The 27,012-nt window shown below is 42.5% G+C and overlaps 1 protein-coding gene across 1 annotated transcript; it reads left to right on the forward strand.

Annotated features, from left to right (window-relative positions):
• The first annotated feature begins 3,597 nt into the window (after positions 1–3,597).
• On the forward strand, positions 3,598–25,153 carry LOC142210551 (carotenoid-cleaving dioxygenase, mitochondrial-like). Its single transcript, XM_075279796.1, has 12 exons — positions 3,598–3,668; positions 9,929–10,118; positions 12,468–12,676; positions 13,713–13,828; positions 14,695–14,797; positions 15,510–15,638; positions 17,613–17,773; positions 19,221–19,388; positions 20,178–20,309; positions 20,495–20,674; positions 22,149–22,259; positions 24,928–25,153. Exons 1-12 carry the CDS (start codon positions 3,629–3,631, stop codon positions 25,045–25,047), a joined length of 1,659 nt encoding a protein of 552 aa, XP_075135897.1. The 5' UTR covers positions 3,598–3,628; the 3' UTR covers positions 25,048–25,153.
• The last annotated feature ends 1,859 nt before the right edge of the window (positions 25,154–27,012 follow it).

A 27,012-nucleotide genomic window follows, 5' to 3' on the forward strand; every position in this document is an offset into this window, starting at 1 on the left:
CGCTAACAGAAAAAAGAAGCGAGCTGCCCTTACTTGAGGCGGATTCCGCCTCAGGAAATCAATACAAGTGAATGGGAGGCGGAAAAACCAGTAGTGCAACACGGTTTTTAAAGGTCCATTCGCTGTGCTGGAGCGAATAACCACCTGGCGGTTTTTGAGGCAGTTTTTAACAAAAGCCGCCTCAATGTCAAAAACCGCTTCCTGATTCCTGTAGCGTTTTTTTTCCGGACCAAATTCCTCCACACACTATTTACGTGTGAACTAGCCCTTACAGAAGAGGAAGTCTCTCAGCTACTTTCATCTCACCCTACGACCTGCAGTAGTGACTAGAGATGAGCGAACACTATTTGAAACAGCCGTTTCGAATAGCACGCTTTTATAGAAATGAATGGATGTAGTCGGCACGAGGGGGGTTAAGCGGCCGGCCACCGGCAAAGTCTGTGCGCCGGCTGCTTCCATTCATTTCTATGGGAGCGTGCTATTTGAAACGGCTGTTTCGAATAGTGTTTGCTCATCTCTAGTAGTGACTCCTTCCCCTCACACCTTCTCCAATCTCTGTCGCCTGCTGTCACGACTTACCTTACTAAAATATTTAACCTCTCTCTCTCTTCTGTAATTTTTCCATCCTCTTTCAAACATGCTGTCATAACCCCACTATTGAAAAATTCCTCCTTGTACCCGTCCTGTGCTGCTAACTATCCACCCGTCCCCAACCTCCTCTTCACCTCTAAAATATTGGAACGCTTGGTCTATTCTTGCTTAATCGGCTATCTCTCTTCTTGACTCCTTGCAATCTGGTTTCCACTCTCTGCACTCTACTGAAATGGCCCTCACAAAACTCAGGGCTCGGTCCTAGGACCTCTGCTCTTCTCTCTCTACACAGGCCACCATTGGACAAACCATCGCCAGATTTGGCTTCAGGTACCATCTTTATGCTGATGACACCCAATTATACACATCTTCCTGTGACATCACCCCTGCACTAATACAGAACACCAGTGACTGTCTTTCTGTTGTCTCAAATATCATGTCCTCACTCTACCTGAAACGGAATCTCTCAAAGACTGAACTGCTGTTTTCACCATCTAATAGATCTGTCCCTGATACATCCATTGTGGTCTCAGGCCTTACTATAACTCCTAGGCAGCAGGCCCGCTGCCTCGGGGTTGTGTTTGGGCCCCTTCACATGGAGTTTACGCTCCGTGCATTCTGTCTATGCTCTGTGTATTCTGTCCATTTTCCACGTGTAAAAATACACGTGTAAAATGTAGTTAGCCATTGAGTTCAATGGTATGTTCGTATAACGCACGTCTTTTTGCGCCCGCCTTTTTGAAGACGCGCGTTATACGAACAACTACATTTTACACGTGTAAAATGGACAGAATACACCGAGCGTAGACAGAACACACGGAGCATAAACTCCGTGTAAAGGGGCCCTTTGACTCAGACCTTTCCTTCAACCCCCGTATCCAATCACTCGCACGTTCATGTCACCTCCACCTCAAAAACATCTCCAGAATACGCCCTTTCCTTACCAGAGATACACTAAAGACACTTATTGTCTCTCTGATTCATTCTCGCCTTGACTACTGTAACTCCTTACTAATCGGTCTTCCCCTCACTAAACTCTCCCCTCTACAATCTATTCTGAATGCAGCGGCCAGGCTCATCTATCAGGCTAGACGCTACAGCGATGCCTCCGGTCTGTGCCAGTCACTACACTGGCTGTCTATTCACTACAGAATACAATATAAACTTATCACCCTCATGCGAGCAGGGCCCTCAGTTCCATTGTGTGAAGTGACTATTTCTTTGTAATGTATCTTTTTGTCTGTATTTGTAGCCCTACAAATTGTACAGTGCTGCCGAAGCAGAATATGCTGGCGCTGTATAAATAACATTTATTATTATTAATGCAATGCATTACAATGCTAATGTATTGCAAAATATCAGCATAAAGCAGCCTGTCATATAAACTAATACCAGACAGGTATTATTTAATAGGCTCCTGGCGGTCATGGCAATGGGACGCTGTCCCCGTCTCTCATTTCGGATGCCAGCAATCCCCTGGGCGCTGCCAGCAAAATGATGCCTTAGCTTTGACTGAGGCTCCGAGGGTCCTGTGCCACACGTGACTGCCGAGGCCAGTCAGTCGCGGGTGACATATGTGAGTGATGTCCTTTCTTGCCACTACTGAGGTCTCTAAGGGCTAGTTCACACGTGAACTGCCCGCGCGGGTTTTGACAGAGAGAGAGACGCGGTGAGCCACGTCTCTCTCTTGTCAAAACCCGCCCGCCACGACCATCGCTGTCGCGGCTTAACCCTCTGCTGTCGGCTCAAATGAATGAGCCGACATAGGAGGGAGCTGCTGGGGGCGGAAGCCGCGCGGCTTCCGCCTGAAGAAAGGACATGTCCTTTCTTTTCGCCGCTAGCAGCAGCTCGCCGCTAGCGGAGAACAGAAGCCCGGCGGTCTCCATAGATCACCATTATAAGGGGAGGTTTTGGACGCGAAATCCGCTGTCAAAAACCTCCCCTTATACTCACGTGTGAACTAGCCCTATGGGCTCGCCTGCTCTAAGGGCATTCCGTCATGCCATCCCGCTCCTGATTAGGCCTGAACGAATGGGCCTAAATAGGAGCGAGTCTTGAGCCGCAGCTGACGCTAGGTTCACACTAGCACCCAGAGTCTGTTCTGAGCTTTCCGTCTTCTACATGCAGAAGACGGAAAGCTGTCAGACCGGGTCCGGTCGTGTGCGCCGGTGAGCGTTTTATGCTCTCCGCCGCGAAAACCATTTTTTTTTAAAACCGGACACAGAGTACTGCATGTCCAACTCTGTGTCCAATTTAAAAAAAAACTGTTTCGCGGTGGAGAGCACAAAACGCTCACGGCCGGACATCTTTCATACCCATTCAAATGAATGGGTATGAGAGTCCTGCAGGTTTCCATCTCCTGCTCGGTTTTGTGCAGGATCGGAAACCTGCAGAATGGAGACCGGGCGCAGATGTGAACGAGCCCTGAGCCCGCGGCAAGCTAGGTCACGTCGCTTCTTTTTTCCGCTACTAGCTAGCGGGGACAAAAAGCGACCAGTCATTTTTGCAGGCGGATTTTGAGGTGGATTCTGCGTCAAAATCTGCCTGCAAAAAACTTAGTGTGAACATACCCTAATTCCCCTCCTTAGCAATTTCACAACACATGCCCGGATGTACAATGTCAGCGGACACCAGAGCACTTAGAGCAGTTCGCTGGAGAGGGACTGGTGACCTCACCCAGCCTCCTCTGTGAGTTGTTAAATTCCTGGACAACCCCTTTAAATACAAGTACATATATGGTTGAGGGTGTGAACTTCTTCTTCTATGTCACATATAGGGAGATGTAATACATATGTGAGGCAGAGCACAGCCTTCAGCCCCCCTCCTCCTCCTCCTCCTCACTTTACCTCAGCTACTGTACAGTGGACTGTAAACTGAGACAACACACAGCTCTGAGACCTCTGTTATGAAATGGCAGGAAGAGCCCGCCCGATTCAGCGGGCCAATCAGAGAGCGGTGTAATGCGATGGACAGCCGGCGGAGCCAATGAGGAGTTAGCAGTGGAGAGCTGTCCTAAGGGTCGCTGCTGATTAGGAAGATGGTGGTATTGGGCACTGGTCGGACTGTGCGGCTGGCAGGTAACTGGTCCTAGTACTGATATAGCCTGGCTCCAGCCTTCTGCTCCTCCATTATACTTCCTGTATCCAGGCAAACAATGTAAGGGAGCCCTCTGTGTGTTATATAACTGTAGTGCAGGACTTATGTGGCTGAGGAACTACAAGGCTCAGCATGCTCCTGCCTGAGGGCTAGAGATTACATCTACTATCTGCATGTATAGTCATAAATCAGTCAATGCAGCTACCAGGGGCATAACAAGTAACCATGGGGCCTCATAGCAATGCTTATACAGGGGCCCCATAACAAAGCTTATACAGGGGCCCCATAACAAAGCTTATACAGGGGCCCCATAACAAAGCTTATACAGGGGCCCCATAACAAAGCTTATACAGGGGCCCCATAACAAAGCTTATACAGGGGCCCCATAACAAAGCTTATACAGGGGCCCCATAACAAAGCTTATACAGGGGCCCCATAACAAAGCTTATACAGGGGCCCCATAACAAAGCTTATACAGGGGCCCCATAACAAAGCTTATACAGGGGCCCCATAACAAAGCATATACAGGGGCCCCATAACAAAGCATATACAGGGGCCCCATAACAAAGCTTATACAGGGGCCCCATAACCAGTGGCGTAACTAGGAATGGCCGGGCCCCGTGGCAAACTTTTGACATGGCCCCCCCCCCAACCGACGCCGAAGACCTCGACCGACCCCCTCCTCCACACTCTTTTATGTCCCTTAGTAAGCCCTGCACACAGTATTATGTCCATTAGTGGCCCCTGCACACAGTATTATACCCCATAGTGGCCCCTGCACACACTATTATGCCCCATAGTGGCCCCTGCACACACAGTATTATGTCCCTTAGTGGCCCCTGCACACAGTATTATGTCCATTAGTGGCCCCTGCACACAGTATTATGTCCATTAGTGGCCCCTGCACACAGTATTATTCCCCATAGTGGCCCCTGCACACAGTATTATGTCCCTTAGTGGCCCCTGCACACAGTATTATGTCCCTTAGTGGCCACTGCACACAGTATTATGTCCATTAGTGGCCCCTGCACACAGTATTATACCCCATAGTGGCCCCTGCACACACTATTATGCCCCATAGTGGCCCCTGCACACACAGTATTATGTCCCTTAGTGGCCCCTGCACACAGTATTATGTCCATTAGTGGCCCCTGCACACAGTATTATGTCCATTAGTGGCCCCTGCACACAGTATTATACCCCATAGTGGCCCCTGCACACAGTATTATGTCCATTAGTGGCCCCTGCACACAGTATTATACCCCTTAGTGGCCCCTGCACACAGTATTATGTCCATTAGTGGCCCCTGCACACAGTATTATACCCCATAGTGGCCCCTGCACACAGTATTATGTCCAGGATTGGCAAGTAAATAGGGCCCGTAATGGCCAATTTAAACAAAAAACAAAACGCAGCAGTAGCGGCTGTCACCGGGCCCCTAATGGCCCGGGCCCTGTGGCAGCCGCCTCCCCTGCCTCTATGGTAGTTACGCCCCTGCCCATAACAAAGCTTATACAGGGGCCCCATAACAAAGCTTATACAGGGGCCCCATAACAAAGCTTATACAGGGGACCCGGTCTACCGTGACCCGCACAAGCAGCTAGTTCCGAATTTTACTATTTATTTAATCTTCTTTTATAGCACTGACATATATCACAGCAGTTTATAGACATTGTCAGTCACCGTCCCATCTGAATCCATTAGCTGTATGTTTCTGGAGTGTGGGATGAGACAAGTAAGCAGAGGAGAGCCATGGAAACCAGGGAGACCATACTGACGTCAGATTCACGCTGGCATTGGCCTATCCGTTGTTCTGATCTGTCAGAGGATAGACAGACCAATGTAAGGCCTGATTCACATCTATGTTCGGTATTCCGCTTAGGGACCCCCGGAATGGAATACCGAACTCGTTAAAAAGCGGTTAGCAAAGAAAGCACACAGACCCCCATATACTTTAATGGGGTCCGTGAGTTTTCCGTGCGGTGTCCAGAGAGCAAAGTGCTGCTTGAAGTAATTTTCTCTCCACATAATTCGTGCGGACACTGTGCAGAAAACACACGGACTCCATTATAGGCTGTGGGGTCAGAGTGCTTTCTTTGTTCACAACTTTTTAATGCACTTGGTATTCCAATCGGGGGGGGGGGTCCCCAAGCAGACTCCCCGAGCGGAATACCGAACGCAGATGTGAACTGGGCCTAATAGCGGTTACACACCATTGACTGTAATGGGGTCCATTTTTTTTAAACTAACACTAGGATCAAACTTGTGCTCAGACCCAAAGAACGGAAACCCAATCCACTTAAACTGCATAGACTATGATGGGGTCTGTTGGGTTTCCACCCAAAAAATGATTGCAGGACTTTTATCTCTACATTTTTCGAGCGGAATGTGGGATGGAATCTCTAAATGGTTATTTATGAATGGTTTACTTATGAAGAAAGTAATTATAATGAGGTCACAGGCTGGTACTATAATGGCCTAGTAAAGTAATGGAGGTGCACTCAGCTTTCTGCTTCACTCTTCATCACCCATAGGTATTACTAATTACACCCTAGGTCTGAATGTAAATGTGCGCCTTACTTATTGGGCCCTATAGCAAGTGCTATGTCTTCTGCCCTGCTAGTTACGCCCATGGCATCTACCGTGCTCTTACCATAGGCATGTGTGACAGTGTATTACATCACCTTATGGGAACTGCACCCGTGAGCATTTACCACATATTTTGCAGTGACCTACAAGTAGTGTTGCCAGTGTATGTTGTACATTATTTCCTACATTACATAGGAGATCATTGTCAGGAACTCTAAATATTCACATATCTGAACCAATTCTTGGATGTTCATTTCATAGTCGAGTCGGCCTCCCATGTGACATCCACTTTATTTCTCAGACCAATTGACTTAGGGTCCATTCACAAAGTGTAAAGGCACGCTCATTTTGGCACAATACACATGTAAAGAATACACGTGTAAAAATAAGACTCCCATTGACTTCAATGACATTTTTTTACACGTGTATTTTGCCAAAATGAGCGCGCGTTTACTCCGTGTGAATGGATCCTTACAATGGAATATTTTGGCCCATGAGAACAGAGCAGTATTTCAGAATGTTTGCTGTACTTTTTCACAGTTCATGGTCAGCACTCAGCCATGAATTCTGTTTGTGGAAATCATCCAAATACCTGATCGGTGGAGGACTGACTGTTCAAACCCCCTATGATGCGCAGAATGGGTTTTTTTTCGCACAGCCAGTCAAAATTTAGGTGAGCTCCCATTGAAGTGAATAGGGGCGCTATACACCACCACTCATCTACATTCACATGAGCTGCAGGCCAGGAAATCTGGCTGATACAAAGGTATTTATTCCTGGCCTGAGTATGGCCATGTGAAACAGCTTATCACAGAAATTCTGCAAGTCACCACTAAAAAATATTTTTAGGCTAAAGCCCCACGTAGCGGCCACAGTGAAAAAGCAGTGTGGGAAAAACCGTGGTGGAAATACATTGTGGTTTTTCCTGTAGAGCTTTTCACAGAAAGTCTATAGAGTTTTCTTCCGCAGACTTTCTGTTTCAATTATTCCTATAGGAAAACCGCCAGTGTTTTGGAAATCGCAGCATTTCCACTGCACATATTTTTTTGCAATTTGTGAATGGGTTTGCAAGTCAAACCGCAGCATTTACATTACATGGGACCCCAGTAATAAAATGGTTTCCAGTACTTGCATATCATTACCACAGATAATCTGGAGCAGCCACATCACTTGTGTGCATTCCTGTGCAGATGATGTCTTGTTCACCTGTCACATGGTACGTTTTTCACAACTGATTAGCATTTGTGGCATTCGTCTTCACTGATCTTATAGACTGAAGGCCGTATATGATTATTGGGGTTTGGCATGAGGGTCCTCCACAAATCAGCTGGTTAAAGAGGCCACAGCATTGAGTGAGTGCTGCAGCCTCTTCTTTTAATACCGGCACGGTGCTGTACATTTTGTAAGGGCTGTGCTTGATATTGAAGCTCAGCCCTAATCACAAAGAAAGGCCATCAGACATTTTTAATGTCAATGGCATGGTGATGTCTTTTTTATAGAATCAAGTAACATTTATTGATGCAATTCCAGTATATATATATATATACACCACAAGTTACATAATTACAGAGTAAAGTATAATGAGCTCGGTACAAAGTCACTCAATTTAATAGAGTTTAGCCTCCAGTTCCTCCCTGTCCCAAAACCCCTCCCACTACATACACAGCTTGCAATTCTCATCTCAGTCACAAAGCCTGATGTTCATAGTTACACTCTCTAGTTAAGGTACCGGAGGAGACACTCTGTGCCATCCCAACAACACTCCAGAAACTAAAAAGCTCAAGACCACCCCCAAGGAGAAAACCCCTAAAATGAAACACCCTACTTTGTAGCAAATCGATAGATGCTAAACCCTGATAGTCTGGTTACTGTCCTCATTGCTTCTCATATTTGCGTTTAAAAAGACACAAACCTTGGGAAATCTGTCAAAGATCAAAGAATAGTAATAAATATCCCCAGTAGATTACTGAACTATAGGCTCTCACTCTATATATTTACTTAAAGAGGTCCTTTCATCATTTGGGGCATATGTGATGTAATACACCGATAGAAAGCCAACAGTGCGCTGAATTCAGCGCACTCTTGGCTTTCACGATCTCTGCCCCAGGTGAAGAGCTATTGGTGCCGGTACCATAGCTCTTCACCATCAGAAGGACGTTCATGACAGTCAGTCAGGGACGTCCTTCTTCACAGGAGCGCCTATAGCTCTGTACTGTGAGAGCGGGGAGGAATGCCCCCTCTCCCCCTGATTGTATTCATCGCCCCCTCCCCTCATGGGTCTCGCTCCCCTCCAGTACACCTTAAACTGTGCTGCTCGCTTAATACACTTCCCCCCCATTCTTCATTGGCTGTTCCCCTCTCCCAATCCTTTCACGGTCTACCTGTTGCCCAGCGAAAAGAGTTCAAGTTACTAACACTAACATACAAAACCATCCACAACCTGTCCCCTCCATATATCTCCAACCTAATCCCCCTCTACCTGCCCACACGTAACCTCAGATCCTCCGAAGACCTCCTACTCCGCTCTGCTCTCATCCGCTCCTCACACAATCTTCTCCAAGATTTCTCCCGTGCATCCCCCATACTCTGGATCTTCTTACCAAGACACATAAGACTGACCCCCACAATCACAGGCTTCAAGAAGGCCCTGAAGACTCACCTATTCAGGAAGGCCTACAACCTCCAATAACACCACTATCACTGCACCACCATCTGAACAGCTTCTCCCCCTCTCCTTCTGTCTCTACTCCCTCTTCCCTAATAGATTGTAAGCCCTCGCGGGCAGGGCCCTCTACCCCACTGTGCCAGTCAGTCATTTTTAGTATTATATCTACCTTTATATTTTGTGTACTGTATGTAACCCCCAAATGTAAAGCACCATGGAATTAATGGTGCTATATAAATAAACAGTAATGATAATATTTGGGGGTTGTACATGCTTGATTACTCCATTTGACACTTTAACCTGCATTCTTTTTTTCTTTAAATGGACCAGACCCATAAAAGATCATTTTCCAGTACAAATTTGGGCAGTTGGCTCAAAAGAGGTTTCACTGTTAGTGACCATACAGTTTTGCAGCTTTGCCCACAAAACTACCTGGCTGTTACATGAGGACAATAGCTGTGAGGACCAACCAGCTGTTCTGGGCTGCATCCAGTACTGTAGCTATACAGTGTACAGAGCCGGATACAGAAGACTGTATAGTGGTCTTTCAGGAGTACTGCAGCCCAACTGCCACTCACTTGGAGCCTTTTGGCTCTGTACACTAGAATAGTTCACAACTTTTAATCTGTTTACAAATGAGTTGTTCGGTGCACTCATGGCATCTGCTGGAGCACCCATTTTCACCTGTGGTTGACACACATTTAGACTTACAGTATTAATCTTTATATTAGGGGGTGTCTCTGGGGCCACAAGCAAAACATATCTGGCTATCGTGGCCACAAACATGTTACACCGAACAGTTGATTTGTAAACAGATTAAAAGTAAATTTCTCACCAGTAAGATTACACTTTCATACCAAAAGGGTATGTTGGCTGTTTAACTGCCCCTACAACAGTATAGGAGTTGTTGAGAAGGGAATCCGCTGGTAGGAGACTACCTTTAACATACATAGAGTAAAACATTGTCTATTATTATTACTATTACAGTTGTAAACAGGTTCAGGCCAGGAAGAAGCGTCTCTACTCAGGCAGGACTAGAATGTATCGCACCTTTTTTCCAAACTGTGGAAGAAACCCCACAGCCGATACCAACCAAAGTCACCGGAATAATACCCAAATGGATCAGAGGAAGTCTTCTGCGGAATGGGCCAGGAAGGTTCGAATTTGGCAATGACAAGTAAGAACGTATTTAGTTTTGCATGAACCTTATCATCTACCCCATGTGTTTGTCATAGTTTAACAATTTGTTTCTTTCTTGAGCGTGATTTCTCTCTCTCTGTCTTTGGTCTTATGCTGATAAGAAATTAACTAGATGCCTGCTGCCTGTGGACTGTATACATTTAGGTGGTGACTAGTTAACTTTACAACGATAAAATTGCTAAGTTAAAGGAGTTAGCCACTTTCACACCAATATTGAAGACAAATGTTTTAGTTTGTATAATAAAAAGTTGTACAATTTTCCAATATACTTTCTGTATCAATTCCTTGCGGTTTTCTAGATCTCTGCTCGCTGTCATTCATTCTGTTACTTCTAGTGGATAAAACTCTGACTGTGGTCATGTGATTTATAGTCCATGGTCATGTGATGAGCACACAGGTGTACAGCTGATTACCAGGCAGATGTCTGATTACTGTGCTGTGACTATGCGGCACCTGTGTGCTAATCACATGACCATGGACCGTAAATCACATGACCATGGTGAGGTTTTTATCCACTAGAAGTAACAGAATGAATGACAGCAAGCAGAGATCTAGAAATTGATACAGAAAGTATATTGGAAAATTGTACAACTTTTTATTATACAAACCATAACATTTGTCTCTCAATATTGGTGTGAAAGTGGCCAACCCCTTTAAGCAGCTGCACCAGATTATGTAGGAGCAGGAAGCCATCTGTTAACAGTTGGACATCCCAGAGAGACTATTGGTCACTATCCCTGCCTTCCCAAATGCTATACAGTATACACAGCACTCAATCAACACTGTATACACAGATTGATTCTAGAAAGAAAAAAAATGAAGGTTATCCACAGGGACGTATAAAGTCTACTAGTGACAGAGCAGGAGTTTTAACAAACCGGAGGAAAAATGGGGAAGATGAAACACACTGACATAACTTTATAACTACTTCTAACTAATCTCATACGGTCATTACAGAAGTATTACAGAAACAATGGTCCATTCTTTTAAATGACCGTCATTTGAAGGGAAGAATACCGAAAAAATATCCTAGGGTTAGTTTAAGGGTCCATTCACACAAAGGAAAATGGTGAGGAATTTGGTGTGGAATTTCAGCGCTCAATAAAAGCCTCCCATTGACTTCAATAAGTTCCTTTCTCTGGTATCAGAAAAAGGAACCCATTGAAGTCAATGGGAGGCTTTTTTTTCAGCGCTGAAATTCCACACCAAATTCCTCACCATTTTCCTCCGTGTGAATTGACCCTTAGGGGTGCGAGAACCAGATCACAACTGATCTAAATTCCATTTAAAACGGCTGATTAACCCTTTAAACTTCTCACAGAACAGCTAGGCTTGCAGTTTTGATTTATACTATGTGGTCCACTATATACATACATAAACATAGAACATGATGCTGCAAGGAAACCAACAAGAGAGCTGTAATTGTGTGAATGTGGCTACATCCACAGGTATCATATGTTTTATCTGAGTAAAATCATATGAACCAAGATTTACATATGCTCAACGTTTGCTGGTAAAAGAAGTTGCAGAGGAACACTCATATCCACGTCTGCCACACATCTTTATCTTCAGATGAAAATGTATTGGCCTTTCACTTCTGCCCAAGTGCAGCTTGACATAAGGAGTGACTAGGGTAACCTTATTAAATTGCCTCAAGTTTTAAGGGTATTCCATGAATTTGGCCATAAAAATCGGAGCTATCGGAGAGGGACCAACGGCAGGCCTCCAAACGGAACAGCTGTTTGGGATTACATCCCATTCCTGTACTATACATTGCATGAAGCCAGAAACAGATAGCTCCATGCCCTAGCCTGTATAGTAGCCAAGTACTCTTAGGGTACATTCACACTGAGTAACGCCGGGCGTGTATGAGAGCCGTACACGCCGGCATTACAGCAGACTGCCGAACACTTCCCATTCACTTCAATGGGAGCGCTCGTAACAGCGGCGTTTACGAGCGCTCCCATTGAAGTGAATGGGAAGTGTTCGGCAGCCCTGCTGTAACGCCGGCGTGTACGGCTCTCATACACGCCCGGCGTTACGTAGTGTGAATGCACCCTTACTTCAGCTCAGGTCCCACAGAAGTCAATGGGAGGTGAATTTCAATAATATCAGCCAGCCACTTTATAGGGCATGGAGCTATCTGCTTCAGGCTCAGTGCACTGTATAGTACAGAGTCCGGATGTATCTCTGAACAGTTGATCCATGCATGGGCTGGCTGTTGGCCCTCCACATATCAGATATTTATGGTTTATCCTAAGGATAGAAATCCCCAACAACAGTCATATTGCACAGCATCTTTTATTTACTTTGTCTTGTATTTCAGATTCAATCACTGGTTCGACGGAATGGCTCTGATGCACAACTTCAAGATCGATAATGGTTCGGTCACCTACATGAGCAAATTCCTTCAAAGTGATTCTTACACCAAGAATAAGAAAGCAAATCGAATTGTTGTCTCAGAGTTTGGTACTTTGGAAATGTCAGACCCCTGCAAGTCTGCATTTGATCGTTTTATGTCTAAATTCAAAATAAGTAAGTTCAATATCTTTCTCCATCACAGAATCGACAAATAAATTGTGAAAAACTAATAAAAAAATCAGTGAGGTACTTGTCAAAACATGTACAAATACGCCAACTATGTTGGCTAGTGATAAGAGCTGGCAGGAATAAGATAATAAATCCTGGGAAACACCATTGACTCTTCCTGCCCTCTTCCATGTTGCCTACAGAACAAACATTGGCGAAGATGTATTAAGACTGTTGTTTTGTCAGTCTTTATAAAGGGCTGACAGGGATATGGCACGTCCTGTTTATGAAGATGCTCCGGCTCACTCCTGTGTGCCAGAATTGATGGTAGTCAGAAAACTGGTGTAAGTTATAATAAATATGTGTGGCCATATTGTCTCCGACTCAGGCCACCCCACTCTGCCCACAAACACTGAAAGTTGTGAGAGAGCGAATGTGAAATTACTCTGCAAGAAAATTTTCCTAGAGAGGTTGATAAAGTCTTTCCATTATGTTTAATGTGACAGGTTCCAGTATGTAAAGCAATATTAAGGGCTAGTTCACACGGGGACATGGACGCTGATTTTGACAGCTGATTTCGCGGCCAAATCAGCCTCCATAAAATGTAGCCCTATGTGAATTGCTAGCTTCTTTTTTTTTTTGGCTAGCTTTTTTATTGCTAGCTTTTTTTGCTAGCAGAAAAAGAAGCAACATGACCTTTCTTTAGGCATTTAACGCCTGAAAATATGAATAGGAGTCTATGGGGCACTGAAAAAACCGCTAGCGGTTTTTGGTCGCTTATTTTTGCAGCTGTTTTGGCAAAAACAGCGACTGAAACCGCTAGCGTTTTTTTTATCATGTACTTTTTTGTAATGCAAATAAAAAAAGCTTCAAAAAAACAGTGACTGAAAAAGCATCAAAAACAGTGTCAAAAACAGCATCCAATGCAAAAAACAGTGTCCAAAAAAAGCGACGCTGAAAAATCAGTGACAAAATCAGCTAGGCTTTTTTCACGTGTGAACTAAGCCTAATTCTTCCCTTTTTTTCTTTTTTTTCCCTTCAGTTTCAACTGATAACTGCAGCGTGAACTATGTACTGTATAAAGGTGACTATTACGTCAGCACTGAAACCAACTTTATGCGTAAGGTGGATCCTGAGACTTTGGAAACCCTGGAAAAGGTAATGCTTAGTGACAGAAACAATAATCTGCGATGAAAAGTGGAGACGAATTTGAGGCATAAGCACTAAGATAGAGTTGATCCCCCTCTTTCAGACACAACATCCTCCACTCTTCTGGGAAGGCTTTCCATAGTATTTTGCTTTGCATCTGGGAATTTTTTCCCCGTTCATGCAGAGGAGCATTTCTGAAGTCAGGCAGTGACGTAGGATGAGAGAGCCTGGCTCACAATCTTCATTCTAGTTCAACCCAAATGTTTTGGGGTCAGGGCTCTGTGCGGGCCAGTCAAGTGTGCACTGCGGCATAGCCATGCTAGAACAGAAAAGGACTTTCCCCAAACTGTTCCCACAAAGTTGGAAGCATACAATTGCACATAACATCTTGGTATGCTAAAACATTAAATTATAAGGGTAAGTTCACATGGGTTTTTTGGTCAGGATTTTGAGGCCACCAAAAAGACAGCTCCCATTGAAATCAATGGTAGCCGGTCACGTCTTTTTTCCGGGAGCCTCACGATTCAGCCTGAAGACACTCTCCCCCCACTAGGCCCATTCATCTGGAGCAGAGTGCGCGACTGCATGCTGGTACAGTGCATCGGCATTCAATCGCGGCTACCTATTTTTTGGACCGGAACCTGAGGCGGCCTTTCGGTCCAAAACCCCATGTGAACTTACCCTAACTTGGCATTTGAGGTTGCAATAACGTGTTGGTTTGTCCATCACTGATTCAGCCAAATACAGAAGTGCTGTGACAGCAGCTGGTGCCCCCTGGATCTGCTGTTACACACTACACCATCAGGCCACAAAGAAATTCACATGCATCTAAACTGACATCCAAATGTTTATCATGTAATTGTCACTTTCTACAGGTTGATTGGAGCAAGTTTATTGCTGTGAATGGAGCTACAGCTCATCCCCATTATGACCCTGATGGGACAGTGTACAATATGGGAAATTCATATGGAAAGGATGGTAAGCAATGGAGAACTTTGACATTACACAGTGTATAAGAACATGCCTAGGATACTCAAAGCGTGTAATAAATGTGTTAGAAAATGTCGTAATAATTTAGTCCCTTCCATATATTATGAAGGTGGATTAATGTTCTGTGATCACATATAAACCAATTCTTTATCGATGACAATTCTTTGTGAAAAATCTATGAAGAGGAAGCACAGTGATTAAGGCTTGTTCGCTATTTTTTTAGTGGATTTTAGTTTGGGAGGGATCATTAGTATGGGGTCAATTGTATGACTATGGTGTAAGTGCAGGATATGTATGACGGTCCAGTTGGATATTTCTCACCTCTACAAATACTCAAGTTAGTTAACCTGGTTTGAGTCACATGATAGTGTCTGTATGGTTTGGAATTAACTGGAAGCTGTCACCATGAAAATGCGCTCTAATTTGCAGGCAGCATGTCATAGATCAGGAGGGGCTGCTTTTTTTGGGAAAAGGTACAACATAGCTTGTATTTTAAGTAAACACAAATAGAGATAATATATAAATTAATATACGTTAATAAAATGTAATTCATTCCAAATCAATCTGCTCGGCTCCTCCCGCTCACTAATAAACTGTCTGCAGAGTATATTACATCTTTATGGTGACGGGTTCCCTTTAAAGCCTACATTTAAATCTGTAGAGAAATATTCTTGCCTCTCTCTTTTTTATTATTTTACAGGAACGTGTTACAACATTATTAGGGTTCCTCCTCAGAAGTCAAACGAAGCGGAGACTCTGGAGGGGGCTGAAGTTATTTGTTCCATCAAACCAGAGGAGAAAATGAAACCTGCTTACTATCACAGCTTTGGTAAGAAAGTCCATCATACGTGTATACTGTACCAGAACGTGAAAATAGGACGCTGCAAAAGTATAAGCTTTAAAGAGTTATTTCATCATCATTTTGTTTTTTTCTAATATTGGATGGTGATTCTGAGATAATACTGAATTAATGGAAATTAAAATGGAAATGATGTTGTGTATCTGCTAAAATGTTATGATTTAGCAGTTATACTGTGGACATATCTTTTCACCAATCGTAATGGGGTTCAGTTCTGAGCAATGAAGTCAGTGCATGCTGCTGAACTGATGCTACAATCTCTGTTTCATCTCAGAAAGTCCTTGCATCTCCCATGCATAGACTCAAAAGTCTTTATTGTAAGGTAGGCGGTCAAAGACTATCTGCTTCAACCCAGGAACGCCCACCCGACCGTACAGAATCTAATTAATATAGTGGATTCTGAAAATAACAGCATTGAATACTCTGGAACGGTGGCGGCGACAGAAAATAATACCAACTGTGCTAGAATCAGTGGAACAGTAATCTATTGCAGGATGTAGAGAGTTGGTGGAGGTGGTGAAAGGTCCTCTATATGTAAACTAACATTTATCTTGTGAGCAGGATTCTGTCGTGTATCTTTATTACAGATGGGTGTGCCCTTAAAGGGATATTCCCTTCTCAGAATTTATGGCTATATCCGTAGGATATAGGACCAATCTTTGCCTAATAATTAATGGAGAGGTATTGTGTATGCGTGTCACTTCCTCTGAATTAAAGAAACTGCCTGTTAGAATACACAACTCCACTCCAGTCACTCGCAGGCACAACCAGGGCCCCATCTTCAAAACACCCCTTTAACTTTGCTCGATTTAGATTAAAGGGATTATCTGCTTTCCGCTAATCCTTTTGATAGGTAGGCTACCAATATTAGCTCTGTGGGTGTCCAACACCTGGTCCCCCCACGGATCACCTGTACCGAGACATTGTGGCTTTCAGTAATGTTTACATACCACAAGCTCGCAGTCGGACAGTGCTACAGAACCTACACTCACCACTGCAGTTAGTACAATGAGTGAGCAGTACAACTGGCAGTATGTAAGCATTATCAAAAGCTACACTGTCACAGGTGGTCTGTGGGGTCCTGGGAGTAGGATCCCTGCAGATCTAACATTGATGGCTTATTCTAAGGAACGGCCATCAATACTAGAAACCAGCTAACTCCTTTAAGGGCTTTTTCACTAATTCAGTACAATATTGTGACATGCCAATCACTGTCATAATTCGGCATCAAAACAATGTCTGCAAGGCGGTAATCCAATAACACGATCGGCGTCATAGTGCACTTAGCCATTAATACTTATCATTAAAAAATAACAATAGTTCAATATGTAGATCAAGCCTAAAACTGAACAAACCGGTAAGTGTAGTAGCATATACAGTATACTAGAAGTGATAATGTAACCAACCTGACCATAAGGGTAAAGGTCACTTTATGATGATAAACATGGACAGCGGCTTCACAGGTTCAGTAATCAATGTTAGTGCAATCCATATGACACAGCTATACCCAGGATTTGTGATAGGAGATGACCCAGTTGTTCTTTTGTCTATCTCTAGACTATTCCTAAAGTCTCATAGTGAGGTCTTGTGTTCCATCCAACTTCTTATGGAATCAAAGAAGTTCTCAAGTATAAAACAGTTCTGGTTGCAAAGTTTGTCCCAAGTTTCATCAGAAGACATTAGTGTATGAAGAACAGGGTAGCTGGAGGTGAGGGACCCTATTTGCAATATATAAGGCCATACTGATAGTGCTAGGAAGGCCAAATGATGTCACTCACTAGCAAGGTTGTGACAGTAACTGCTTAGTAACTTTTTTTCAGAACTGATCATCTCATGTCACTCAGTTTCTGTTGAGCGAAGAAGAAAGGAAAGGGAAGGCAGATGTTTATTACCGTATGAATACATAAGGTTATAACCATGTGTTTTTGGCTTTTTTTCTATTAGGCATGAGTGAGAATTACATCGTGTTTGTGGAACAACCTCTGAGACTGAACTTATTGAAGATACTGCTTAAGAGAATACAAGGAAAGCCCTTTTCAGAAATCATGAGTTGGGAGCCTGAGCAGAATACTGTATTTCATGTTATTAATAAAAATACAGGAAAGGTATGTTCTGTATATCCAGAATCCTTACATGTCCACAAGTCATTAATCCTGCTATTTAAAGGGGTTATCAAATTCATGTCCTATACATTACCTGGAACCCCCCCTTCCAAACCAGCTGGTTTCTTGTGCTAAAGGGGTTGCCCAGACTTGTGGCACTGATAGCTGCGGCCTCCTTACTACTTACCAAGTACAGTTCTGTATATTGTATAGTGACTGGGCTTGGTATTGCAGCTCAGCCCCATTCATTTGACAGCGTGGCCACATGACAATGGATGAGATGTCACTTCTTCAGAAGAGAGGTGACAACTCAGTATCATAGGACTTGACAACTCATTTAAGGACATTATCTGCTTTGAACCGCACTTTGTTTTGTTGAATGGGTTCCCTCCTTACCTACAGTGCAAAAACAGAGAAGCAAAGCATTACATGATGCATTTCATTATTTCTTCCATTATAATTCATTATTAAGGAATAGAATAGAGACTTTTGTGTATGCCTTGCGTATACTTGTATTTATGTGACATTGATGGATCTTCTTCTTCATCTTCATCTTGATTTCTTCTTTTTCTCTGATTTGGTTCCCCCAATGTAGCCTACATCGTACATTATGCCTTTGGCTTACCTGAAAGAGAGGGGACACAGTATCATCACACTGCATTGGTTCCTAAGCCCTATCTAACTGAAACAAGTGATAGATCAGAGCTATTCTGTTGAACCACTGACACCAAACTCACCCTGTAGAGTTTTAGTGTATTATGTGTGATGCAACTTATCCTCCGCTTTCTGCTTGGGATAGGTTTCTCTCTGTCAGCACTTACAAGTAGGATCTTATAGAATACACTGGAGACTCTGCACACAGCACAAGCATATATCAGGGATGAGCAGTGTAGTCAGAAGCATTTTGTAACTCTACTGCTAATCCTTGTATGCATTCTCCTAGTACCGGACTCCTGCCTTTTTAGATAAGGCAGAAATGATATATGTTTAGCAGCTTTTTATATATAAAAGAGATACGACTTTAGAGGTTTATTTCTGCTACTAAGTCTGGGCGATTGTGACCTCAATTAAATTGACAAATTCAATTACGATTAATGAAGGATTATATTACGGCACTCCCTTTTTTACATGCCACGTCCCCTATTCATATGCCACTGAATTTTGGTTATTTGCATACCAGCAATCCTGGTTGGACAATAAATACAGTAGTTATTGTGAGTGTGTATATATATAGATATACATATATATAAAACACATCCTTTAGCCAATGGCAGTATGATGCAGGTTGCCATTGATTGAAAATAATTGAAATAATGGATGTATTATTTTGGATTAATTGCCCAACCCTAATACTTAGAGAGGAATCTGATATTTTTATTGTATAATTTCTTTCTAGTGCTTGTGATAATTGCAGTAATAAGTAATATACCATTTTTATTGTTGTGTTTAGAAACATTCTGCGACTTTCCACACTAAGGCTTTTGCAACGTTTCATCAAATCAATGCCTTTGAGGACCAGGGCTGCATTGTTCTTGACCTATGTTGTCAGGATGATGGAAGAGCTGTGGGGCTCTTCCAGCTAGAGAACCTTCGCAAATCTGGAGATGATCTGACTAAGGTAAAGATGGAGTGCACAGTGCTGTCTGGCCATACAGGATACTGGGATTATATTTTTGTGTGGCTATATTTGCTTGAAGTGGAAATGCAGGATGATTATAATGTTGAGTGAGAAAAGGTAAACAAGATAAATTCCTCTCAACAGGACGAAATTTATGAACAGCACACTCTAGTGTATCTGGAGCTGGAAATATTATGCTTAAGGCTAGGTTCATATCTGTGCTGGGTACCCCATTATTCCAGTCTGGCTGAGGGTGCATTCACATGGAGTTTTTGCCACAAAACTCATGTAAAGAAACAGCGCTGTAAAACAGAATACTATTGAGTTCAATGGGTTCTGTCATACGCACGCTACACATTAAGCTCAATGGGAGGCTTTTTTACCTATTGCTTTCAATGTGATACGCACGTATGCCAGCACCCATAGAAGTCAATGGGATCTGTTTTAACGCCGCTCACTCTGAACGAGATTTCGACGCGGAATCCGCCTCAAAATCCACCTGCAAAAATGGCTCCCATTGATTTCAGTGGGAGCCGCTCGCTTTTTTGAGTCAACCTTGGCTCGAGACACGCTCCTGTATAGCCCCATTGATTCAGGCTTAATCAGGAGCGGGATGCTGCGACGGAATGCCAATGCTGTATTGGCATCCCGTCGCGGCTAGCCACGCGGAAAGTTCACAAGGCGGAAAAAGTTAACGCCACCTTTTCCTCCATGCGAACATACACTATATGTATCCATTATTACATTTTTTGGGAGTTCCTTTTTATTTCATTTTTTTCTGTTCTGTAGTTGTTACAACAGGTGGCGACTTTTTACCCACGTAGATTTGTGCTACCACTGGACGACCGTGTCAAAGATGATGTCGCCACCCAGCCTTTAAACTACTCAACTGCTACAGCGGCAAAGAAAGGTGATGGGAAGGTAGGGGAACTTTTGGACATGATCTGTAACATTTTTTTTGTCGAATTTATATTAAATTTTAACAGGAATGAACACGTACAATAAAGATCTACCTTTATACAGAATATCTGGAGCATACAAAAGAGTATACTCAAGCTACATGTCCTGCAAATAGTAAAATCCACTGAAAATCTGTTTCTTTTCAGATATGGTGCACTCATGAGAACCTCCATGACCACACTCTGGACTCATGTGGTCTAGAATTTCCACAGATAAATTATGCTAAGTATAACACAAAGAAATACAGATTCTTCTATGGCTGTGGCTTCCAGCACTTGGTTGGGGATTCTTTAATTAAAGTGGATGTGGAGACAAAGAAAGCAAAGGTAGAAATGTTATTATTATTATTATTTACATCATTCCTGGCCTAAGCTAATTTAAATAGAATTATTGTGTATTAAAATAAGTATAGTCTGCATCATACATGGTCATGTATCTGGTCATACAGAATGTGCCTTATTTATACCAGGCCGCAGCGAAAAAGCGCTACGGGAAAAACCGTGGCAGAAATGCATTGTGGTTATTCCCACAGCGCTTCTCACATAAAGTGCGCAGTTTTCCTCTGTAGACTTTATGCTTCTATTATATCTATAGGGAAACCACTGGCGTTTTCTTTGGTACAATTTACAACAGTTTTGGAAATTGCAGCATTTCCGGTACATGTATTTTTCTACAATGTGTGGATGGGAATTGCTAGGATCCCATTCATTTTTCAGGATCAGTAAAATGCCACAGCGATACCACTGTGGCGTTAACACTCTGTAGGGCCTTGGTCTCAAGGGGTTTTCTGGGATTGTTATATTGTTGAGCTATCCTTAGGCTACATTCAGATGACCAAGGTGCAAAACGGCTGTAAAAAACGTCCATTTTTCATGGCTGACTTGCACTCGAGAGGTGCCAGTTCTCATGGATCCCCCATACATTTGAGTGTATGGAGGAATCTGTGAAAATGGCCAAAAACAGGACATGACCTATATTTTGACAGTCTGTGACAACAATCAAAATAACAGTCATGGGAATAGCCCCCATTCACTGACATGGAATTTAATGTTGCCTTGTGATGTCCATTAAATAAACAGACATCACATGGCCGTTAATCACAGTCGTGTGAATGTAGATTAGGTCATCAGTATAAGATAGGTGGGGGCCCAACCTCAGGATCCCCACAATCAGCTGGTGTTTGGGTAAGTTCTGTGACCTCTTGGCCGAATGCCATACATTGCGTACAGACTGTACTTGGTATTGCAGTTAAGTCTCACTTTCCTGCATGGAGCAGAGCTGTAAACTCGCCATGTGAAAAGTAAACATGGTGTCACTGAGTCTATCAAGGAGAAGGAGCACTCATTCGAGTCCATCATACAGCTCTTCTGTGAAAGTCCTCGATATTGATCAGATATTGGTCAACAATCCAAAAGAAAGGTCATCAATATTTAATAGAGATGAGCGAGTACTATTCGAAACGGCCGTTTTGAATAGCACGCACCCATAAGAATGAATGGAAGCGGTTGGCATGCAGACTTTGCCAGTGTCCAGCTGCTTAACCCGCTGTGTGCCGGCTGAGTTTATTCATTCCTATGGGTGCATGCTATTCGAAACGGGAGTTTCGAATAGTACTCGCTCATCTCTAATATTTAACTCTCGGAAAACCCTCTTTAATATTTTATTAGTTTTTGTGCACATTCACACAGAGGATAACTGCTCTTCTGTTACTTCCTAGCGATCATTAATTCTGCAATTATTGATTCATTGGACTCAAGCACTAAATAAAATCAATTCACTTTTTCTTCTTGAATATTGTAGGTGTGGAAGGAGGATGGTTATTATCCCTCCGAGCCGATATTTGTGCCTTATCCAGATGCTGTTGATGAAGATGATGGTGTGATTCTTTCAGCTGTTCTTACGCCTCATCAGGTATAGTGTATAGTTATATTCTCTAGTTAAAGTCTCAATAAGGGTATGTTCACACAGAGTTGGTCTTTTTTTCAGGCAGAAAAAAAAATGATATTGATTCTTTTCTTTTAAGTGGTATTTGAAAATGTATTTTGAAGCAGTTTTTAGAGCAGTTTTTGGAGCTGTTCTTTGCCTAGAACACAGGGATCTATTTCCTAAAACCTCTAGCGTGTTTGTTTGTTTTTTTCAAAACCTCATTGAAATTATTTGGAGGGAGAGTCAGGCGTTTTTTTGAAAAGTATTTTGAGGCAGAATCCACCTCAAAATCCACCTGATGTGTGAACATACCCATAAAGTGCACAACTGAACTCATCGGGAGGGAACTGATTAATGAAATTTGGCATATATGACCAATTTAGGATCAAAATTTCTAATTTCGGGCTTTTTGTGCCCTGCATATCACCTTTCTTACATATGGGGTGGTTAGGGTAGGGCTCAGTGGAAAGAGGTACACACGTGGACAAAATTGTTGTCCCCCCTCGTTTAATGAAAGAAAAACCCACAATGGTCACAGAAATAACTTGAATCAAACAAAAGTGATAATAACTAAACTACATGTGGACAAACCACAAAGCTTCTGCGAGAATGTCCTATGGACAGATGAGACAAAAATCAAACTTTTTGGCAAGGCACATCAGCTGTATGTTCACAGACGGAAAAATGAAGCATATCTTGTAATTAACGCTGTGTCTATTGTGAAACATGGAGGAGGCTCGGTTATGTTCTGGGGCTGCTTTGCTGCATCTAGCACAGGGTGTCTTGAATCTGTGCAGGGTACAATGACATCTGAAAACTTATGGGATTTTAGGATGTATATTTATTGGCATGTTTATTATAGTTCACGAGTGTATGTACTACCATTTTTATAGAGATTAATTATGTATTTATAGTCATGGTCTTAACAAATTCTTATTTCTAAAAGCTGGATCCGAGCTATCAAAATGATAGATAAGTTATCGATGGGCTCTACCTTTAATTACCAGTAGGGGCATAGTCTGGTGTTAGAACACACACATCCCCTTCATATAGATGGCCATAAAAGAGGCTAACTACCAAAAGTCGATATTTAGAAGTGAGGTGCGCATGCGCGCAATTTCGCTTTAGCCAGCCGGCTTCAACATCATACAGAGAGTCAGTATGTAAATAGGAAGTGACGGAACTTGGATTCTGGCGCCAGCTAGGTTCTGGTATGCGCAGTAGGCACAGGAGGATGCAGAAAAGCGGAGAGAAGACCAGATATGTGCATTCTAGAGGTAATCAAATACTTAGTTGTACTTACATCAATGTAGAAAGGCCTATTCATTACATATGAATTAAACATATGTTTTTATGTATGTATACTATGTGTTTCGGTATAGCATTGGAATATACAGTCCATTTGATGTACAAGAATGGCTAAGAGCAAAACATTGGACTATTCTGAAGTTGTCTTCTATGAGCCCTGACCTAAATCCTATTGAGCATCTTTGGAAGGTGCTGAAACTGGTAAAGTCTGGTAAAGGCCCCCTTCACACCCGAGACAACTGGAGCAGTTTGCACATGAGGAGGGGGCCAAAATACCTGCTGAGAGGGGCAGAAGTCTCATTGACAAATACAGGAATCGTATGATTGCAGCGATTGCCTCAAAAGGTTGTGCAACAAAATATTAACCATCATTACAGTCCAGGCCTGTGGCATGAGTTTTATTTTATTAAAAATTCTGTTGAAGCGAAAAGCAACGTCTGACTTTCATTTGTTCATTTTCATAGAATTTTTATTTATTATTACCGTACTTTTGTCAGATTCAAGTTATTTCTGTGACCATTGTGGGTTTTTCTTTCATTAAACAAGGGGGACAACAATTTTGCCCATGTGTGTAAGACCTCCTCTGGTCCAGCAGATTCGTTATCATATACATCAGAAAGTAGAATACATTAAAGCTCACATGTAGCACAGATTTCAGGTTCTAGTTCATTAATGGTCAATTTAGCTGCAATTCCACTCCAGTACACTGGGTAGCAAAACTGATGTTGGAGATGCCAGTCTTGAGAAATTTTCCCTCAAATAATTTGATTAAATGTCCAGAAGAGTCAGTACTATGCTTGAATGTTAAAGACAGACAATGTGTAACCTGGAGAAAATAATATTAGTGCTGCTTTTTTTTGGTTTACTGATGGGTTGTGCAAATGGATGGATAATTCTTTGCCAAAAGGCCAGCCTTTTCTTGCCATCACGAATGTTGGATCAGTGAGTGTCTGACAACCGGCACATCCACCAAACATCTCTTCAAAGTGGAATGGGTGCTTGGCTAGGGTTAGTATTTGATGACCTATCTTTTCCATTGGCTGCAGTTTCTGATATCCGCTGATCAGTCGGGGTACCAGGTGTCAGACCTCCACTGATCTGATACTGATGACCTATCTTAAAGATTGGCTATTCGTATCCAGTCTTAGACAATCCCTTTAATCCGTGCAGTTTTGCTTGTTTATAGCCCAGTGCCCAGTGTAAGCAAGAAATTTGGACATATTTACGTAATCATTTGTCTTTGCTAGTCTTAGGGCACAGCATATTCATGATGTTGTAGGTTGGGGGAAATTAACTAATATTACTAATATATGATCTAATACTCTGTCTTCTTTTTTTCTTATAGAGTAAGAACATCTTCCTTCTAGTTTTGGATGCCAAAGATTTTACTGAAATTGCCAGAGCTGAAGCACCTGTTCGAATCCCATACGGCTTTCATGGTACCTTTATACCACAAAGGACCTAGATATAGTTCAACAAAGAACAAAAGATTGCCTTACACAGGACAATACTAATCACTGCTGCCATTAATTCTAAATACTGTGAATGGTGTAGCCCTGAATAAATTTTATACTACATATTAACTATTAGTCATGTACTGCTACTGTGATCTTCCAGAGGACAGGTCGTAACCCATGAGACCAGAAGGAGCAGAAACACACCTTTGTGGCCTCAAACCGATGAAGCATTGCAGACATATTCATCTTTTTAAAGATTTGCAAATTAGCCTGCAAGTTTAGCAGAGGCGGAGCATGGTTTGGGAAATTTGCCTACAGACTACTGTAATGCAGGCAGAGGCTGAAAATGTTATTCACAGCCACTGGGGCAATTGTGGGCAACGAGCCGACATATTGGCAAGTTAGGCCCTGCCTCTTATACACTTCCAGGCTCATTTGCATAGCGATAAAAAAGGAAGATTGTTTTATGACTTTATTGCTTCCTAAGTTTGTGGCCAACAAGGTACATTTCTGTTCCTATTAAAAGCCCCTACACAGCACTATTATTGGTTTCAAGGCATTTTGGATCTGATAGAGTGAATTTAAAGTGGCTGAAAGTATTTGAGGCTGTGCTGTACCAAATGGCACAACTCTTAGGTTAGGGCCACACAACAATTTTGGCTCCAACTTTACGTATGCAACCAAAGATCGCCATAAATGGAGTCAAATTGCAACCCGAGAGTGCCATGACCATTGCACAAAAGTCAAGCATTGCTCGACTTTTTTGTGACTAGAAGTCACAGCACCCTCCGGGTCACAATGTGATTCCATTCAGTAACATGAGTGAAGGAGTAGGAGAGTTAGACTCATTCAAAGTCTATGGAGAGGAGAGAGGGAGCAGGAGGTTGTTAATGGATGTATTGCCTTGCCCTATACTAGAATCTCATCTGTAAGACACAGCAGACTCAGCCGAGCTCCCACAGTGGGTCTTTTCCAGCAGTTTCCATAAACTTCTATGATACATGGAAAAGAAAACCTACTCCTATAATACAATATTTAATAAAGTCTGTTATATTTTACTAAAATATTTATTTAGGATGATGTTGATGTCCTTAAATTGAAGTCAGAGGAGTTGTCACTTTTTATAGTCACAAAGGATGTAGTTTGGCTAGATTCATGCCAAAGAATCCTATTAATTTCCATGAGCCTTTGTGACAAAGTTCATCTTTCTTTCTTCACTTGGCTCTATTTGTTAATCTTCTTGCATATCCATATAGTAGGTAAGAATATTCCTATCATACGCACTCAGGCTACATTATTCTTTTTCATAATACCACCAAACACCAAGTAGTAGTCAGACTGTATTCCTGTTTTTATTGTAATATTTGAAAAATCCCCAATACAGTTTACAAGGGGCAAGAGATCAAAACACAAAAGTTTTAGTATTGCTGTATCATCACTTTTCAAGGCAAAAGACTGTCACCACTAATATGGTTTAATATTGGCAAAAAATATTTACATTTAATAATTGTCTACAAATTTAGATATGCTTATGTTCATTGGAAAACACCTTAAGGACCAATTTCATTGTCAAAGACAGTGATCTATCTTAATAAAAGATCTAGTTGAAATGATTTCAAAGGTATTAAACTTGGTGAGGAAAGAAAATGTAAATCATCAGAATTTTCACTAAATGTTCCCAGGTGAACTAGTAGTAAGGGTAGCCATAGATGTGAATAGATGATAAAATGTAAAACTTGGGACAACCCCTTTAAGGGTGTGTTCATTCATATGGGAGACTCTAACTTAGCCTGAATAACATTGTAACAAAAAATTATGCAGAAGGCACTAGAGATGAGCGAACACTGTTCAGATCAGCTGATCCGAACAGCACGCTCCAATAGAAATGAATGGAAGCACCTAGCACGCAGACTTAGCCGGCGGCCGGCCGCTTATCCCCCCGCGTGCCGGCCGCTTCCATTCATTTCTATGGG

Source organism: Leptodactylus fuscus, chromosome 6, assembly GCF_031893055.1.
Source record: "Leptodactylus fuscus isolate aLepFus1 chromosome 6, aLepFus1.hap2, whole genome shotgun sequence".
Taxonomy (NCBI): Eukaryota; Metazoa; Chordata; class Amphibia; order Anura; family Leptodactylidae; genus Leptodactylus; species Leptodactylus fuscus.

Bases quoted from the DNA above. Each gene is read 5' to 3' on its own strand.
- LOC142210551 (XM_075279796.1), top strand. From the start codon at position 3,629: ATGGTGGTATTGGGCACTGGTCGGACTGTGCGGCTGGCAG. The intron at 13,829-14,694 runs GTAATGCTTAGT...CACTTTCTACAG, and splicing joins CTTTGGAAACCCTGGAAAAG to GTTGATTGGAGCAAGTTTAT. The intron at 15,639-17,612 runs GTAAGAAAGTCC...TTTTTCTATTAG, and splicing joins TGCTTACTATCACAGCTTTG to GCATGAGTGAGAATTACATC.